This window comes from Stigmatopora argus, chromosome 4 (assembly GCF_051989625.1).
Source record: "Stigmatopora argus isolate UIUO_Sarg chromosome 4, RoL_Sarg_1.0, whole genome shotgun sequence".
Taxonomy (NCBI): domain Eukaryota; kingdom Metazoa; phylum Chordata; class Actinopteri; order Syngnathiformes; family Syngnathidae; genus Stigmatopora; species Stigmatopora argus.
The window spans coordinates 16,268,856-16,289,584 of NC_135390.1; the positions used below are offsets into that span (position 1 = coordinate 16,268,856).

The following is a 20,729-nucleotide window of genomic DNA, read 5'->3' on the forward strand; positions in this document are numbered from 1 at the left end:
GAGCAAAAAGGACAAAAAACCTTGAACATAATCAAACAAATGCACTCATTAATTCCCTGATTTCAACCCAATAGAGAATAGTCACTCGAAAAATAATGAAAATGACAATTTGACAGTCCTAGACCTTAATTCTCAACCCCAATGATAATTTACCAACTGTTGAAAACAAAAGCTACAAAACAAAATGGTAGAAAACTTAGTAGATAATGACCATTCATGCTTTATAGTTAAACATACTATACAAGAAAGCATGGAAAATTATTTTAAAAGATATTTATTCACGTATTATACTGTGGCAATCAATAAAAAGTACATTCTTTAAAAATTTAAATAACGATTCCCAACATAATCAACGAATTGGCACACAAAGCCCTTCAGAGAGACAGAAAAGGGGGGGGGGGGTTCAAATAGTTGACCCACTAAATCAGTACACGAGTTGGCTCTCTTAACATCATCTAAAAAATTAATCCTTCACGAAAGAACAAGAGATTGTGACAGTTTTTGTTGACTTAATCCAGATTCACCCTGGAATCTATATATCATTATGCTAGTTATACTACATAATCACATGCTTAAAAAAATTCAAAAAGTAACAGACGCCATATAGAAACAAAATGAACGCCATTGATTTTATCTAACGTTACATGAATAACTTATAAAGACTCCCAAATGTCCCTGTAAAAAAAATGACGATTTTGTACTTTTACTGGCTCAAAAAAATGAGGACAAAGACCGAAAAAAACTATACATTCTCAATACACACACACACACACACACACACACACACCTCTGTACAAGTGGGCCTTGCTTACACGAACATGGCAGAAGAAATGAAGCTGTCCCCGCGGTTGACGTCGGTACCCTGATGGGACTCGATCCCGCTACGCTCATAGAAAGGTGGTGCTTCGCCGTTGCCCGGATCGTCCCACCCAGAGGGTGCGGCGGCGTAGTAGTGCACCCGTGGCCCTTCATCGCCATTGTCATCCTCGTCATCGTTGTAAGCATCCAAGTCCTGCAAGAAGGAGGTTCATCTTTATAAAACGATCGCTTTATGTATGGAATTTTCTTCGCCTTTGTCTGTCGTTTCTTTTAGAAAAATTACGACATTATTTTCATAACATTGCAACCTTTTTACCTTAAAAAAAGGTACACGGTCGATTGGTTGCCGGTCGCCTGGAAGGTAAGTGATAATTACCATTTAAATTGTTGCTCAAATTCCCTAAATACAAACTGCAAATTACTATTTAGTCATACTTAATGACCTATTAATTATTAGGCTAAAGAAAAGCTCCAAATTTCCCGGACTTTTATTGTTTTTTGTTGGAGAACTTGTTAAGACCCTGACTGACGTAGCTTCTTAAAGGGACAACGCATGTACATACAAACGGTGCTCGGATGATTCGCTGAAAGACGTTTCGCCGACGGACGTTTGACAGACGGACAGGTCGCCGAATGGACGTTCCACCGAACGGTCAATCGGCCGAACAGCCGTTCGGCCGATTGACCGTTCGGTGGAACGTCCATTCGGCGACCTGTCCGTCTGTCAAACGTCCGTCGGCGAAACGTCTTTCAGCGAATCATCCGGCCACGCATACAAACTCTTATATACTCACACGTCAGCTCAGTGAAACTGCTCATGGCCATTGTTGGCTTTTATTGATGCGTACACCGTGTTGTTTTACCTTGTTTTGTCGCCGGTCTTTTGGTCGCCCTTTGTCGCGGTCGGGGCGATCAAAAGACCGCGACCAAAAGACCGGCGACCAAAAGACCGGCGACCAAAAGACCGGCGACCAATCGACCGCACACGAAAAAGAGACCAGGATTCTACTGATAAAATGACAAGTTAATTTGAAATTATTATGCCATACAGATGTTTACAATTTGAAAATGATGCATAGACAGACTCTTATAAGCAAACATTGGACCCTATTTAACTACAAAAATATCTTTAGTTGTTCCAATGTCTATTGTTACATTTAGCGAACAAACTTTAAATGATATCAAGGAAATCCGAAAAATGGGAAGAGTGTTAGTCTCACTGTGACTGGCTCTGCATCCTGGGTTCCGTAATACTGGTTTTGTAGGAGGTGCTCTTCTGACGCGGGGACGTTCGTGCTGGTCACCTCCTACACACAAAAACATTCCTTTTTAAGTCATTCACTGCCATTTTGACTGAGGAAGGCTGACTGCGAGCAAATGATCGCTGACAACCCTCCCCAGGTAATGGCGACCAATAAGTTCAAATGGCATTTGACGTATTGTAATCAAATTAAACCAGACAAAAGCTCACCGGTCTCACGACAGTGTTGTTTTTCTTAGGTGGCGGGGGCTTGTGCTTGGGCGGACCGCTGCAGAATAACACACAACATGTTTAAAGCAAGTCCCCCCCCAAAAACTGGACCATAACAGACGAGAAACTCACTCTCCATTGAGCTTGTTGGCACGATGTTTACGGAACATAACGATGGCTGTGCCTATAATCGCCACGATGAGGATGACGCCGATGATAGCGCCGATGATGCTTCCCGTGGTCGCGCCTTTCTCGGGAAGACGGGTGCCTGAAAATCCCAAAAGAATTGAATTTCAATCTAAGATTAATACATTTTATTTGATTTGTTCCAGGCTCGTTGGCTCATTTGACTTGTGTTAACATTTTTCAAAAGTCATTTACACATGTTCATTTAATAATATGGGCATTACTTGCAGAGTTATTAATAAATTTTAAGCACTTCATAAAAAGTAGCCTTCTTGAACAGTCGTTGAATAGGACTAAGAATGCATTAGGTTCCATTAAAAGTATTACACAAAGAGTACCCACACACTCCCACACACACAATAGCCAATATAGAGACCTCTATACAAAGTGATGTCATTATACTGCAGTTTTCCCAAGGGTATTATGGTAATGAGGAGGCAGTTAAAGGGCAGAGAATATGTGAGGACAACTTGATGATAACAAACTGCGCTCCTGCTAATTGGACAGGTCATGATTGAGTGTTTTTGTGATTGTCTTATTACATTTTGGCTTCAAACAATAACATCCTTACTGAAAGCAATTTCCCTGTGAGGCACAGAAAAGCGCCTTTTCATGTGATGCTCCAAATGGATATTCATCAGCCTTCTGTAAATATGTGTTATGGGAAAACATTTTGCATGATCTGATTTACGAGGAAAACACATATTTAAATATCTTGTTGTAGTGTAAAGGCAATAGAGCTTGATGAATGTTTATATTACAAACGTGCTGATTGTGAAACTGATGAATGCTGATGGTTTTCCATCCATCCTCACTATGCCTGAAAGATATTGGATTTTTACAATGTAAAATGATTGATGAATAAATACGTAGTTAATAATTCATTCACTTAAAATATGAGAATGACAATCCATTTTCTTTTCCCCATGTAATAGTTGCACCATTTTATAACAAGCAAATAAATACATACCTAATATAAATTTGATTTACATGGTATATATGCTGATGATAGTGTTTCACAGTTTTGAACATTATGATTAAAGCTAACGATAATTTCAAAAATAAATATTATTTAGACAAGTTATTTGGGTATATTATTGTATATCTGATGAAAGTTTAATATATTCATTTAAAAATTAAAAAATAATGCACACTTGTTTGAATTTTTAAAAAATGTATTCATTATACATTGTGTATGATCTGATGGGAAATTAAATTAAAAATTACAAAAATGTAAAACTTAGTAATTTCATTGCGTAATTGACCTTGCATTAATATATTACATTTCATTTTAATTTCCTGAAAATAACGCAATCTACAAATCTTGAACATACTGCACAATGACACTAACTAAAAATAAATGGTATCAAGAAAATGTAGTAATTCTACAGAATGTAGTACCAACTTCTGTCCACATGACGATGCTGTGCCTCCTTAAATAAATACACCCTAATTGCTCAGTGTCTAGTGTTTTCATTTCAGTGCGATTGCCCCTCAATGCAACAATTGTCTTTTCAGCAGGACACCAAGGGTCCACCATTTTGATCACCAGCCCTCCTCCCCCATGACATTATTTGAACCCCACTGCGATGAAAGATCCCACTTTGCGTCCACATCTTTATCTCAACAGTCATCATTACGTTCAGTGTCATACTGGCTCATCAGGGAGGCGTCTGATCAGACATGCTCTCCCAAATACTTCATAACCTCTTCCAGGCAATCCTAGTGGGACACAAAGGCCATCTTCCAGCATGGAGGAGATGCTGGATGTGAACGTGAACGGGGTGGGGTGTGTGTGCCCTCTGCCACGTACCATAATGAAAGAACCACAAAGAGCTGAGGTTTTGTGTGTTGTGTGGGTCTGCAGAGAGGCACACACACACATTTAGTCTACCTTTTTCACAGACACACACAAATACACACACTCATGCATGCTGCTGGGCTGTCTGGTAACCAGAAACTGCAATTTCAAATCATGTATGGAATTATGTATGTGGCAATACTGATGGTTGCTAGCATCCGAGGTGAAATGAATTCATGACTAAATCTACTTTTCTATTACAACATATAGCATTTAAGACACTGATAAAGTGGAATTCCCATATGTGGAATCCTGATTGTAAATAAACGACGGAGGTTTTCAATTACAAATAATGAGAAATTTGTTGCAATAGGACACGTTTTATTTATTTCCCCATTGCCCCAATGGCACTAATTACAATAGGGGGGACACAACCCCCCCTCTGCAAACTCCACCATGATCTATGCCACTATATTGATGTGCAAATGAGGAAATAATTGTCTGGACAAGTGGTAATATAATTGAACAAAAATCATGTGGGGTCTTGTGCACCCCTTATAGATTGCGCCCTGGGCAGTCGCCCATATTAGCCATAGAAAAAACGGCCCTGACTATCTGAGAATATCTGTCTAGTGTTGCTTCACTTTTTGTGCAAAATTACTACTCATTGCTAATAGGATTTCTATCACTGAAACACAGATATGTTTATTTATTGTATGACTCCATACTTCCCATTATGTCTTGACACTAAGCTATATTTTAGCCGCTTGGAAAAATCTTTCATTATCTGCTACATTGAGTAGAGAATTAAGTTGAGTTCACTGGCACACATCCATATATATAGATTGGGAAATCGTTCAGATAAAAATGTCTTATTTTTGCTAAGAATTACCATACAAAACAGAACCCATTTGAAGAGGATGACAGGAAAACAAGATACGAAAAAGCTTTTCTGGTTGCATTGAAATAATAAGTGGCAGCTAGCCAACAGAGGGGGTTAGGGGACCTCCCTTCACTCAACAATTATCTGTCTATCTATCAATCTGAGCTCTGTAAGGGGCTTATTCCAACTAGAGCCATGGACTCGTAGGCGTCTGGAGACTATCTCAGCTGACCTTCATTGATCCCCAGCCAATTGCAGGGCAACTGAAAACAAACAATTCTTTATAGTTATACCTAAGGACAACCAGAGCCATCAATTAACCAAAGAAACATGAAGAAGCCAGGCCACGTACAAGCCTGAATTTGAACACACAACCAAGCACGATAAATAATAATTATCAGTTAAGATCTGCTCAGAGTTCCCGTCTAACCGGTGTGTTTTTGCACTAAAATGCCAAAAATGTGTTGGGAGCTACATCAAGTATGCAAATTGGTGTAATTACTACACTCTTCATATGATTTGGATCTAAAAAACTAAGATGAAATCACTGATTATTTTACTTCACATCCAATGTGGTGTTGTCAAGGCCAAAAAAGGGATTCGTAACAATGTTTCAGTATTTTTTTTGACCCATAGTGAAGCATAGTACTCCATGGAAATACCATTGCGTGTGCATTTTTAGTTCTAGGTGAAATTTTCTTTTTCATTTATGCTTTGTGTGTCCGCTAACAAAAGCAGAGGAATTAATTCTAAAGCATTTCAGACAATATTATCTGCTGAAATTCAGTGCAATCCTTCAAAACTATTTGGATTGCGCTCCACAGAGCAGATGGAAAGTGATCTGAAACATACTGCGAAAACAACCAGAGTTGTAAAGGCAAAGAATGAGAATGTTATGCAATGGCCAAGTTATTCATCTGACCTGAATACAAATGAGCACGCATTTCTGTAGCTGAAGACGAAACTCAATAGAAAAATGCCACAAAAAAAAAAATGAAATTGAGAACTCAGCAGTTGCAGTAGCGCTCTGGCCAAACCAAATATTATAAAAGTATAAACCCAGGGAAGGGCACACATTATGTCGCTGTTTACCAAAGACGCCGATTCTCGTCCAATACATTTAGACATCTTCAATGACAACAACAAAAAAGCAATGGCACATTCCACCTAACAATTCGACATTGCTCATTGGATTCTACTCGACATTGAATATCACCCCCAAAACTGAAACTTGTATCCACTTCCCAATATTTACTTGACTGTAAATTCCCATTCCTGGGGAAAACCCTAGCATAAAAGGGGGCTGCTACGGTATCACATCGCGGCCACTCGCTTTGACATATTTACACAAACACACAGCTCCATCGAGAGCCCTTTGACACTCTCACGGTCCTACCCGGGCAGAATACAACCCCCACACACCCGCATCGCCCAAATGCCGATATGCATATTTAATAAGTAAGTGCATTACAGCGAACGGGCAGAAGACAGCTGCACTCTGACTAAATCAAGTAGTGTATTTAGACGAAAGTTCACATTCCAAGCGAAACAGTGAAAAGGTCACTGGTGCTCCTTTGGGCGGATCAATGTGCGGAGCAGCCTGTTAGTTACACATGTATACTTTCTTATCGGTTCGCTATGGCCTGAACCGTCACTCAGCCGTAGACCAGTGTGCTCCGGTGGGACCGGGAGGAGGGGGTGATGGAGGGAAGATGGAGAAGTGGTGGAAGAAGAGATGAAGCTTGGATGCTTGGCTCAGAGTGTCAGAAATGATAGCAGATCAACTTGAGCGAGTTGAAAATGCTACTAGGTTATTTAAAGCGTAGATGTCAAGGAATACTTAAACTTTTATTACCTCCAGCATTAGAGGAGCTTGTGTTTGTTTGTTTCTTTCACTCGTAGGATTTCTAGAGCAAATAACTGCTTTCTTCGTGCTTGTATGAAATGCATAGAGCACTAGAGATGGCTTGGGATTTGGGATCAATAACCATCGAGTTCATTTGACATGCCAGCCTGTTTCATTCCACTGTCATCATGGGGATTGTGATAATAAACCTAATGCATATTACCAGGATTCACTCACCACGGTGCTAAAAAGTGAATCAAACGCATGTGGAAAGAAAGATAGGGAAAAGCAGTAAGCTAGTTGACTGACAGCCAATAAAAAAAGAGAAAATAAAACCTCAACAACTCACTAATCAATCATCCAGCCAACTGACCTTGTGATGAATGAACCATCTGACCAACAAACCAACTGAGGGAGCAAACAAACATGACTGCAAACAACAAAACAAAGAAAGAATCAACTACCTGAAGATTAAACTGATTGTTTGACAAACCAACCAATAAGAAATACAAATACGCACAGATAAATAAAAGAATATTTACCTAAGCGGTCAAACTTGTACTGACCATTAAACCTACTGATTAAATGACAAACAAAACAACCAGTAAACTGACCAAAAGACAAATCAACCTACTTTAATTATTACTGGCCATCAAACCAACTAAATGACTTTTGTGCAAAGCAATCACCAAGCAACCAACCTTTCTAAAAAAGTAACCAAAGGGCCAAGAAAAAAAATCCATAACACAAATTGCCAGCCCTCAAGCCATGGTATGTAATTACATCCAGACTGCAAAGCCATTTAATAAAAAGCTCACACAGAAAGTATATCAAGGTCATAAAAGAAAGGTTTTTTTTCTTCTGGTGGCTTCAAAGACAATTAATATTCAACAAAATGAAATGTCAGGTACCTTAATACTGAAAGAGATGGGCATTCTAGAGTAGCACTATGGTTATAATATTTATAATTCAGCACTGGAAAATGAAATGCTATCAAATATAGTAATAATCAAACTGCAAAGAGCTAAAAATAACAGGCTAACCTATAGATTATGCTTATACAAAATAATACATAGATAATAATCAATAACACGCATACAATTTTCGGATAACGCTAGCCAAATTGAACGATTCTCAGACAACAATACATTTTTCCCCGATACTAAAAAGCAATATGATTTCATGACCTGACGTTTCGTCGAAAGACGTTTGGTCGACCGGACGTTTGGTCGACTCGATGTTTGGTCGACCGGACGTTTGGTCGAACGGATGTTTGGTCGAACGGACGTTTGGTCGCTGGGTTCGCTCGCTGTCAAATTATGACAGAGTTTACTGTTGATATTTTGATATTAGATATTTAGATATTAAATTCACTCTCTCTCTCTCATGATTATAATTTTGAGAGCTGGTTTCAACAGTAACAACCCGGCGACCAAACGTCCGGTCGACCAAACGTCCGGTCGACCAAACGTCCGGTCGACCAAACGACCAACAATGGGGCTGTGGTAATCTCGTGAACACCCTTAGGAATTGGCTGAGTATAAATATTATTTTCGATCTGCAGGTAATTGCAAACAGTATGAATGCACACTATTTGTGCACCATATGTTTTTGTACATACAGATGGTGAGGAGGCTGTTCAATAAAAAGACAAATTGAAACTAGGTATGGTCACTTGGACATGAAACTACATTTGCCAGCAATCTTGGAATTTAATGTGAACGGGACACCAACCACGGTGATTGAAAAACCATTAACCTACTTTAACAGCCCATCTAACTGATCAGCCAACCAACCGGGACACTAATCGACAGAACATCCAATAGACTTTACGACCGGCCCATCAACCAAGCCTCCAGTTGGTGAATTAACTAGTTTGCCCTGAAAGAAGTCCAGTTGCTTTCAGATCATTATGGGTCACTCTGAACTGGCTGACTAAAACCCTACACAGAGGAAAAGCGTCCAATGACTCAACCCGCTATAAAATGAGATGTGAATTGCTATCAGATGACTCTGGCTTTGCTTGGATGAATTTTATTTTGTATTTCCGTAATGTTCATAAACTATGAGTGGACAGATTGTTTGGATGACCTCAAAGCTCGAGGCCTGAGAGGGACTCATTGACAGACAAGTCAAGGAGAGCCGTCGGGGGGTCCACAAAGTGGAGTGGTGTTCTGGAGAATGACTTTGTGTGGGTGAGCGCCTAGTGTATATATGTGTGTGTGTGTGTGTGTGTGTGTGTATGAGAGATAGAGAGAGTTGAGGGTGATGCAGAGGCAAGCCAGATGAAGGCTGTGATTAAGAGGCTGGCTTCAGATAAGCACAGAGGGGATTTTCCCCACTCGCAGCTGCTTGTTCGCCTGCGATGACTGTTCACACACCTCAAGGCATGAAAGTCAGGAAGAGGCAAGACATAGATCCACCATTCCTGCTCAATCCCTCGCTTCCCGTGCCTGCTCGGCGGGATTACCGGAACACGCCGAGCTAGCCCGTATAGGGCCACCGCTGTTGACCTCCCTCATCACCGATCTGAAATTTGGGATTCCACTTGGCAATAAAACAGCAGCAATCTGCCCCACCGTCGTCCCGTCCGTCCCTCCCTTATCTGCTGTACGTAACCAGTAGAGATAAGCCTGTTTCTCTTACCCTGCCTGACCTTCTCAACAAATACAAAATGTTAACACTCCAAAATTGTCATTCCGTCCGCGCTCACTGCATGTCCATCGCAGAAAACTTTCAGTTAGATAATGTGACTGCTTTTGGCTTAAGAGATTAGGTTCTCGATGGGGAGGAGGGGGACAATCCTACTGTAGCCAAGATCAATTCCTAATGGGTTGGCTTGACTTTTTAAAAAGGGACAGTAGGGCAAAAAAATATCCCCAAAAGCCTCGGCTGACCTTTGGGACCAAAACGCGTGGGTCAATGATGGCAGTGACGCTGTAGATTGTCCAAGCTGGTGTAAATCCCTTTCCGGATTCTTTCTCCGCCTAGCAGGCTAGACTCTAAGAGGAAGCACGTCTGTTTAATTATATAGACCAGTGGCGTTTGATCATCAGCAACACCATTAATACGCAAGACGGAGCAAACATTTGCTTGATTTGGTATTCCCTTTCAAACTCTCCTTTTGATTCAGGAATTTACATCCAAGCAAGCGTTTCTCAAAGAGACAGAGTTACAGTTTTTTTTAACCTTTAATAAGTCCTTTAAAGATCCTGTCATGTGCCTCCTGATGATAACTACGGTTGCTTCCCAAAAAGTTTATTAAAAAAACAAAGATTTTTTTTCCTTCTTTAAATTAGTCAGTCTTTCAAATACACTCCAACCTGAAATATATATACAAAATCCAATTGGAGTGTCAACATCAAAGTGGAAAAACTAGGGAAGTTTAATATGAAATACAGACACACACAGACCTACACACAGATTGATTACACACACACACACACACCATTATCCAACCAGTGGCAGTAGCTCTGTCCACTCTTATGTTTTTTCGTGTTTTATCTTCGATCGTTTTTTAATTAGATTTTAATATTTCTTAATACATTCCTTTTTACTTTACTTTGTACTTTATACTTTTTACTTTAATGTTTTTACAACTTTCCGTCTTCTGTTAGATTTGCTTTGTACTTTGTGCTTTTGCTTTGTTGTTTTGTCTAATCTCCCTCTTGCTACTGTCAACATGAAATTTCCCGAATACGGGATGAATAAAGTTATCCAATCCAATCCAATCAATAGTAACGTACAACATAGTATGAGTTTTCTTCTAAATTTGAGCAAAAATTTGAGATACAAGTGCAACATGGTGGTTGTGCATGTAACATACTTCTAAGTTTTAAATCTCTTGATGTAACTATATATTTAATTGAATTGATTCATCTGTTGCAGCACGGCGGAAGAGTGGTTAGCATGTCCGCCTCAAAATTCTGCGATCAAGGGTTAAATCTGACCTTCCTGCGTGGGATTTGGATGTCCTCCCCATGCCTGTGTGGGTTTTCACTGTGCACTCCAGTTTCCTCCCACGTTCCAAAAACAAGCGCAGTAGGTTGATTGATTTCAACACTCAAAATTGTCCAAAGGAATGAGTATGAGCGAGAATGTTTTTGTCTCTTGTTTTGAATGAATGATTAATCCAAATCACTGTCTCACTGCAAGAACATTATGCAAACTATCCTAACAGTCCTATCAATTCCATGACGATACGATGAACGATAAAATATTTGCCCATAAGAAGACCTACAATGGTTATAATATAACCTTAAATGTAGTGTCCATTTACCCTTTCCCTTTGAAAAATACTATCCCCTTCAGAAAATCCAGTCTCAAGTCATGCAACAGACCACAATAGCTTGAAAATAGAAAGCAGATACAAAATATCCGTAGGATCTTCTTTCCCACAGTGAAATACAGACGTGCAGGCGACCAGCGCAGGGCCTGGAGATGAGATTAGGACAAAATAAATTGATGGCCTCTGAAGGAGATTAAGTCAAAGAACAGCGTGTGTAATCTCATTGCTCACTAAGAGAAATCCTAGCCTTTGGATTGGGAGGTTAACTGGGCACAACCCATTGCAAATCTATTGATGCCGAGACTGCGTGTACACCCTCGTTGGCGGGTTAATGAGCTGCAAAGAAAATGTGCACACACAGTGTGTGGGTGGAGAAAAATAGAATGAATAAAGAATGCGATGGATGGACACGATACCGCATCGATGACGGCACAGGTGCCCGTAAATTATTCAAAATCAATGCATGTGCTGCACTGCAGATAGCCTCACTCCATTTTTTTTTGCATTCACCCTACGGACAAAAGTATACGGAAAGCAACGTTTTACTATTTGGATTGCAAGTAAAGGATGACATTTAATGAGCCATTATGACATGTTTTGATACACTAGTTAAATGATTGAAAAGCGTATTAAAAATATGAAAATGCACACAGATCCATAATTATTAAACTTTTACAGTTTAAAATAAGTCATGTATTGGTTTACCTGTGCATAGTTGAAACCGATACGATTGTTGAAGGTAAGGCATAGGGCGTATGACTGTGTGTACATGGTCGATTGGTCGCCGCTCTTTTGGTCGCCGCTCTTTTGGTCGCCGCTCTTTTGGTCGCCGCTCTTTTGGTCGCCGCTCTTTTGGTCGCCGCTCTTTTGGTCGCCGGTCTTTTGGACGCCGGTCTTTTGGTCGCCCGGAAGGTTATTGATAATTACCATTTAAATTGTTGCTCAAATTCCTTAAATACAAACTGCGAATTATTATTTAGTCATACTTAATGCCTTTTTAATTATTAGGCTAAAGAAAAGCTCCAAATTTCCCAGACTTTTATTGTTTTTTGTTGGAGAACTTGTTAAGACCCTGACTGACATAGCTTCTTAAAGGGACAACGCATGTACATACAAACTCTTCTACACTCACACGTCGGCTCAGTGAAACTGCTCATGGCCATTGTTGGCTTTTATTGATGCGTAGACCGTGTTGTTTTACCTTGTTTGTCGCCGGTCTTTTGGTCGGCGGTCTTTTGGTCGGCGGTCTTTTGGTCACCGGTCTTTTGGTCGCCCATTGTCGTGGTCCGGGCAACCAAAAGACCGTGACCAAAAGACCGTGACCAAAAGACCGGCGACCAATCGACCACACATGACGGTACACAGTCGATTGGTCGCCCAGAAGGTTATTGATAATTACTATTCTTTTGGTCGCCCATTGTCGCGGTTCGGGCGACCAAAAGACCGGCGACCAATCGACCGCACACGAGGACTACGAGTAGTTGGAATATGAAATTGAAAGTGGGTCACAGGAGAAAGTACCTAAGTACCGAAAAACATGATTTTACCATACAAGCTCAAACCGCCTGCGACTCAAACAAGGATAAGCGTTGTTGAAAATGAATGAATGAATTGAAAGGTTCAAACCAAAGGCAGACTCACCACACGGTGCAAATTGGTGAGGGAGAAAAAAAGAAGAACGAGAGCGCCCGATACAGGAGTAGCTATTGAGCTCCAATATTGTTCATTTTGGCTTTCTCCATTGTGTTGGAGCAATTTCCTACATATTTTAAGCATTGTTCCGTATACAACAGAAAACAGAAAACGGCCCGTGAAAAAGTCTGCCTTTGTTCAAGTCATTTCCACTTACCGATAGCAAAATAGGATTAAACGTGTCGTTCAATTTTTCTTCTTTATTTTCGAAAGAAAAAGACTACGGCTTCTGGTTTAGGTAAGTACCCCAGGAGATGAGATTGGTAGTGGGAATAGTTCACACCATGATTTCTTCTATTCAAGCAAGAAAAAAAACAGCGACAATACAAAACAGAATTGGGGACTTGTTCAAAGTGAGCTCGCGTGTGATATTGTAAGCTCTCACTGATCTCATGCAAAATTCACGGACACGTCACCTTATATTACGCTTGATGGTGATCCATCTTTTGCGATAAGTGGCACAAAAAAGGTTTTAAAAAAAAGCCAAGAGTGCATACTCCAAGGAATTGTGCTCAGGTCATGCAAGATTTAAAGGCAGACATTATATTCAAGAGTAAATAACAAAACCACTTATTTAAAAGTATGTGTGTTCATGTTGAGCTATGCCGAAAATTCCAAACTGTGATTACAGTTCTTTCTATTCATTTAGAGCACTTGTGTCAAAGTGGCGACCCGGGGGCCAAATCTGGCCCGCTGCATCATTTTGTGTGGCCCGGGAAAGTAAATCATGAGTGCCGACTTTCTGTTTTAGGATCAAATTAAAATGAAGAGTATAGATGTGTATTACATTTCCTGATTTTCCCCCTTTTAAATCAATAATTGTAATGTTTTAATCATTTTTTTCTGTGTTTTTAGTTCAAAAATCATTTTGTAAAATCTAAAAATATATTTAAAAAAAGCTCACATAAACATTGTTTTAGATCTATAAACAACTGAATATTAAGGGATTTTAATCCAGTTCTTTTAATCCATTTATAAAAAACATCTAAATATTATATCTAAAATGGTCCGGCCCACATGAAATAGAGTTGACGTTAACGTAGCCCGCGAACCAATCAGAGTCTGACACCCATGATTTAGAGAAAGACACTACCGAGCCCGCCTGCGTGAGGGTGTCGCAGGGGTCCATGACGGCCCAAAATTACACAATGGTAATGGGGAGAATCTGCGTGGTGTGTTGTTTGCCTTGGTGTGCGTGTGTCGCTGGGGAAACAGTGTGTTGCCTGCCATCGTGCATCAAAGCACACTTGGTTGCCTTAGGAGAACAGCAGGAACCTTCTCTCTCTCTCTCTGACAAGGTCATCCAGCACCTCTGTCTGCCTGTCGATTTTTACAGTCTACTTTATGTGGCCGTAAACAAATGCAAAGCAAGACAGGGGAAGAAAAATGGGGGGTGAGTTGTTGCTTTTGCCAAATGTGGCCACTCAAGGACTTGGACGGTCTGTTCATGCGCACTTACGTGATCAGTATATATGACCTTGGCTAAGGAAAAAAATAAAAAAGGCAGACTGTTGAGTTATCACGACACACAACAGTCTAGTTATTTGTGCCGAAAAAGTGTTTCTTAAAACTATGCGTATTATATTTCTTGAAATGATAGTCTGGTACGATTTGAGTCAAGGACTTTGAATTGATTTAATATAGCGTATTTTCCGCACTATAACGGCGCCACTAAAAATACTTGAGCTTTCTCAGTGCAGCTTATAATGCGTAATCATTGTAGGAAATTAAACATATATAAAACAACTCTAACTACTACTACCACTCCATATCGTGGATGTATAACACATTCCTGCTACTAATACTACTACTACCATCATGATTACTACACCTTATAATCCGGTGTGCCTTATAGTGAGGAAAATACGGTAATATATTCAGCTTTAACACAATCTTTTTATTTCCACGAAAGAAATTAAAAATACAGTCATGTTGAAGTTTTTGACCAGTCCTTTGCTGAATGATTTCAGACATTTCAACAAAAGTTTTTTTTTTAACAAAACGGTATATCTAAACGATGACATCCATTTTTTGTTATGCTTAAAAATATACCATTTTTTTCCTAATTACAAGTCAGATGAACCAAATATTGCACTATGAAGAGGTGATAAATAGTCACACTGGTGGATAAGTCCAATTTTGATGGCTAATTGAGAGACTGTGATCTGCATGATTGAATTCAATACAATGACTTTTAATCGAAGTATGAATCAAGATTAATGTACCGTTACATCCCTACTTAAAATGTTATTGTGATGAAATAAAACTAAAATTGACTTGCAATACAGATGATGGAATACATATGCAATAGGATTTGACTGACAATAGAGATAAGTTCTTTGTATAGCCCAAGGGATAAAAGATGACAGGTGGAAGATGGATATATTTTTCAAGACGCAAACTTGGAATAGATTTAGTATGCACAAGGAACAAAAGGAAATCTATGTTGTCATAGCCCAAGGTTAAATCCAAACCAAACACTGTTGTGTTTACATATTTTTGAACTTTATTTGATTGAAATGACAAGTCTGACATTGCATCCACTTAAAGTCCATTTGTCTGACTGTCCCTAATCTCTCTTGTTTTTTTTGTTTTCCCCTGTGAAGAACAAACACCATTAGGCTTAGATAAAAGTCCCACAACACCAATATCTGAAAAGACCTTTTAAGTCTAGTTTGTTAGGTTTTTTTTGGTAGCTTTATAGAACAGCAAGTACTGACTAGGCTTTTGTCTGTCACGGGCAGCATTTTACATCTTCTCATTTTCTGAAGCGCTTTATCCTCATTAGGGTCACGGGGGGGGGCTGGAGCCTAACCAGCTGACTCCGGGCCAGAGGCGGTGGACACCCTGAATCGGTGGCCAGCCAATCGCAGCCCACAAAAGACGGACAACCATACACTCACACCCATACCTAGCAACACTGGCTTGTTACCGAGACTGCTTTTCTCCGTCGCCGGACAGTTCGTCGACCGGACATTACGTCGACCGGACATTACGTCGGCCGGACATTTCGTCGCCGGACATTTCGTCGCCGGACACTTGGTCGCCAGACAGTTATAATAACAGACGAACTTAGGGTTTCGTTAAGAGGGGAGAGATTTCTTTAAGTCCAAGAGCAAGATATCGTTTTAATGGCAACTGACACTAATCTCGATTTATTGGCAAAAAGTATGCACTGGTATAGAGTTGATGGTTGTCAGGTGCACTATCGAACGTACCGTCGCAAAACCAGTGCATACTTTCTGCCAATAAATCGAGATTAGTGTTTGTCTGTTATTCTAACTGTCTGGCGGCAAAGTGTCCGGCAATGAAGTGTCCGTCGATGAAATGTCCGGCGACTAATTGTCCGTCGACGAAATGTCCGGGCACCCTTTTCTCACTCTTCCAACAGCTGAAAGGTACTTCTTCACTTTTAACAATAATCCCAAGGTTTTTGAGAAGCTTTCACAATAGGTTGAACTTGCATCACTTAATTACTTTGCGAACAAAGCAAGACTAATACTCCCTCATAAAATTGCAGCCATTCATCTACTCCAGTAGGAGGGTGATTTTCATTTATTAGACTTACAAATATCCCTGTCAACTATCCCTAACAACTAAATTCATGCAAGATCTCCTAAAACCATCCCGTTTAATGACTGTTTGATGAGGACTTACTCTTCAAATGAGCGCTGTCAGCCCTCCCAGTTTAAATAGATTGGCTGTCCATCGCCATCAATGTCAGTCAATGAGTTAAAAGTACACCTTTTCCCTCAGTCACAATTTCACTTAAACGGCCAACCTGCTTTTTTTCCCCTCCAGGATTCCCGTAGCCATCGAGGATGAGCAGCTGCTGCGTTTACCTGGCCTACAACCTCTGACTCGAAAGAACTCTCACCTCATTAGCCGGCACTCAGCCGAGCTCAATCGGCACCGTCCTCCCTCACGTCCCGTTCGGTGCAGGAACGGAGCCGCGGTCCGTTCTCTGGCAAAAAGTATATAATGGCCAATTACGCGACGGCCATGTCTCCCTCGCAGTTTTCTGATGGTTTTATAGTATCATGCTTCGGCTGTTACCCTCATAAAGTGGTGTCAAGTGTTGGGGAATTCAACTTTTCTGTGTATCATTTGCGCCTGAGCGCGTTTACATGTGATGATACAAGATTGCATCGCTTGAGGGCAACGCCAAAGGCTTTCCCTAGCGAGCCGCTAACTGAATTTAGGTGTCAAATGTCGCTAAACACAGCAGTTGTACCACATCAGGCCGCAGCACAATCACATCGATTGAATTTGCTCAAGTGCAGTGATGAGCACTTCCACTAGTAAAAAAAATTCTAAAGAATTCTAACACGGAGCGTCGAGGCCAACCCTGACATTCCGTCCCCGAGCGCGTCAAAATAGTTAAGATGACTGCAATCTTCTTGACGTTATGTATTTTTTGTTGTTGTTGTTACTGCTCCAGCACTGAGCGTCGACATCTTAAGTCTGGAATTGTTTTCACTTTACTACAGCGTGGACACAGTGTGAAGCCTTCCACAGTGTTTTTCCCAGTCGGATATTTGTCAGTTTTGAGGAATTTGTCAATAGTTAGTTATTACGCAGGAGGAAGTAAGCTGCAGAGGAGCTGAGGACGGGAAAAAGGACGTGAGGAAGATGTGTGGGAGGTAAAGTAACGGAAGAAGACGGCATTAAAAGTGCATGGGCGGCATAAGGAACGTCTCTTGACAGCGTCGGCTAATGAGCTCATTCAGTGCTGGCAAGACATTTAATACAAATACTTGCTTACTGCTTGGAAGAAGAACTTTTAGGAATCTAAACTTCATTATTTACTTATTTTTTGGGGTGAGTGTACTTACATAAAATTAAAAAAACGTATTGCCTACCATTGACGGTGTTAGACTAAAAGAGCGACCTGTCCCTCAGACAATTCCAGTCAAAATATATTGCCGACAATGGCAATGAAACGTGACTATTCGTGCCGTTCCACCCATTTTAAATGCATTCGACATCTTTTGTTACCAATGGGAAGCAATGAGTTAAAGACTATAATGAGAAATATGAATATAAAGACCAAAAAAATGATGTTATTGTGGGCAATAACCAGTGTAATTCTGTCATTATTTCTTGTAATTTTGTTTTAATTAAGAGTTTGTCAATTTAAACAAAAAAAAAGGATCAAAATATCGTTGATAGCTGGCATCCACCTATGTGGATATTACATTTTCAGTCATGTCGGCCACAGGACAGGTCATATAGAGAATATGCTGTGGTAGTTAAGGAAAGTAAGAAATATATATATTGGAAACATGCAGTGACAGAAATTGATGTCCAATCCATTTTTAGAAGGAAGGGCTGGATGATGTTAAATTGGATTGAGCGTCTATGCCAATTTTTTTTTTTTTTATTAAAAAAGGACAGTCCCTTAGTCCAAAATTATTTTTCAATTCAACTATCCTGTTTGTGTTCAGAACAAAGTCGAAAATCAAAGTATTAACTTGGCGCCATTTTTAGTTGAAGGACTTCATTTAATCAAAGCGTAGCTCAAACAATAGACAGGTTAAAACTATTTAACGTGCGTCTATTACAGTACGTTTTGACTCTGCGCGGGTGTACAAAACAGCAGGAGTCAGAACACTCTTATTTTTGCCCGTATTTATATATATTTTTTACAATTACCTCCAGGAACCTTTCCTATCTCATTACAACCGCCATTGTATTTACTACATTTTTGTTTGTTTATTCTTTCTATCTGTGATCATGCTGTGACACCCAGCGGCGCGCAGCGGTACGAATCCGCTCCCTCTTTGCGCCCCTTCACACTCAAACTCGTTGATTCGTCTGATTAACGACAGGCCGAGCCGTAATGTTCTCTGCGTTGGTTTCGCCAAGCGACCGGTGGAAAGTCAACAGACAACGTGGGCGCGTTTGCCGCACTCGAGTTTAAAGGCTCGTTAAGGAAGACATTTTCCTTCCTCGGCATTCAACGGCACGTCGCCGTGTGGGTGGACACGGCCACAATAGAACACCCGGGAGAGGTGTTTTACTTGATTGGCGTGGCAATGTGCGCGTATGCTTTTGTTTGCCTTCAAGTGTTGATGATTGGCCGCCTCTTCGGGCCTGGTGTGAGTTATGGGCTCACAAATTTGATGCATTACTCGGTAGAAGATGGCCACTGAGATACGCGGTTCGGTCGCCGTGTGCACCGTAAAGCCATAAGTTACTTCTATACTGGCCACAAATGGCCAAAGCAGACACAGAAAGGAGCAGCGCGATGTACATTAAATTGAAGCAATAAATGTAGGAACTTTGTCGAGGGTTATAAGACTTTCCACTCACCTGCAGTTTGTCAGTAAATTTACTTGTTATGAGACCAAACATCCCAAAAAATAATCGATAAAAATTTGAAGTGACTTAAAAAAGGAAATTGTTATTGTTTTCCGTATGATCAAAATGAGACAATTGTGTTTTTTTGTTCTTATTTACATAAGGATCTTTGTCCTCTGGATCAGTCGGTTAAACATTGGCTAAACATTCAGCTTCTTTTCCTGCTGTGAAGTTAACATTACGAATATGCATCATCTTATGATCAGAATAAGACAATTATATTTCTTATTTACATGGGTAAATTTAGCCCCTTGATCAATATCAGCTAGGTCTCACCTATCGCAAAGCTAAAATTAGCACGTCATTGCAACGTCGTTGCAGTGATTATGCCAAAATTGTCAAGATAAAACAACACAACCATGAAACCATTGATCTATCATCTGAGCTAATTGTGCTTTTCTAACCTTTTTTTGATCAACATGTAGCAGAAAACTAGCCAGATGAAGGCTTATATTTCCAAGAAAACTGAAGCCAAAATGTCCTAGAATGGCCAATATTTATATTTCCCTATTACACTACCCAGATGGCAAAGCAATACATGTCAGACTTGTCTGATCGCTTGCAAGAATCAAACAATCTTGAGACATTTCCATGCCCTATCATGGCCTTGTATTGTCCCCTGTGCGGCACATTACATTTTTTGACAATCCAAGAGCCACTGTTGATTGTTGTGGTTGTAATTTTTCACCCTAAGTGCATTGCATCCTGGTCTTGTATTGATGTCATTAGAAGGAGTAGCTGGGAAGCGCATGTTGGAGTTCATTAGAGTTGATTAAATAACTGCGGCGGGAATCCAAGTCCTAAAGCTGACATTAATATCTGCCGTTTAAGGCTGTTGGAGACCCAGGAGACGCAAGTCCTGCCTCAAGCTACACGATCAATACTCCCAAAACCTTCTTATGCCAGATGTGGGCCGCAAATGTTCCTGTAATCACATTTCCCTGGTGCTCCCGTAGACAACATCAGTGGATGCTACCAACACATCAGTTGGCCTCTTTGATAGCTCAGTGTGGGATCACGGGCTTACATCGAACTTCATTATCCTCTCCCAGCTGGGACTTGCACGGCACCAGCGGGAGTTCAAAGGTAGGGGTCACAATGTTGTTGATCCTCACAGTACCTGTCTGATCTTTTCCTTACGCTTTGACCTGTGTGGGGTGTCATCCTCCGCTGTAACGTCAATTCCACAGTCCTCGTAATTCCATACTCCGCTCCACCTGACTAACCGTGCTACCACCTGCTCCCTGCTTTCCCTGGATATCAAAATGGCATCAGTGAACATTGTTGTCGATGGGCATTCCAGTCCAAACTCATCCATGCTGAGTGCAAAAAGGAAGGGGATCAGAGCAAATTGCGTCGCCAATGAAATCCTCAGTTTTC

At 40.5% G+C, this 20,729-nt stretch overlaps 1 protein-coding gene across 1 annotated transcript in view; it reads right to left on the reverse strand.

The window, feature by feature from the left end:
* Positions 1–280: 280 nt before the first annotated feature.
* LOC144072852 (nectin-2) overlaps positions 281–20,729 on the reverse strand; it is a 118,225-nt gene continuing 97,776 nt past the window's right edge. The window contains exons 7-10 of the mRNA XM_077598196.1: positions 2,423–2,558; positions 2,291–2,348; positions 2,040–2,126; positions 281–1,012 (exon numbers count right to left, since the gene is read on the reverse strand). Coding sequence (XP_077454322.1) covers positions 809–1,012; positions 2,040–2,126; positions 2,291–2,348; positions 2,423–2,558 — 485 coding nt within the window. The 3' untranslated portion in view covers positions 281–808. The remainder of the gene's footprint in view (positions 1,013–2,039; positions 2,127–2,290; positions 2,349–2,422; positions 2,559–20,729) is intronic.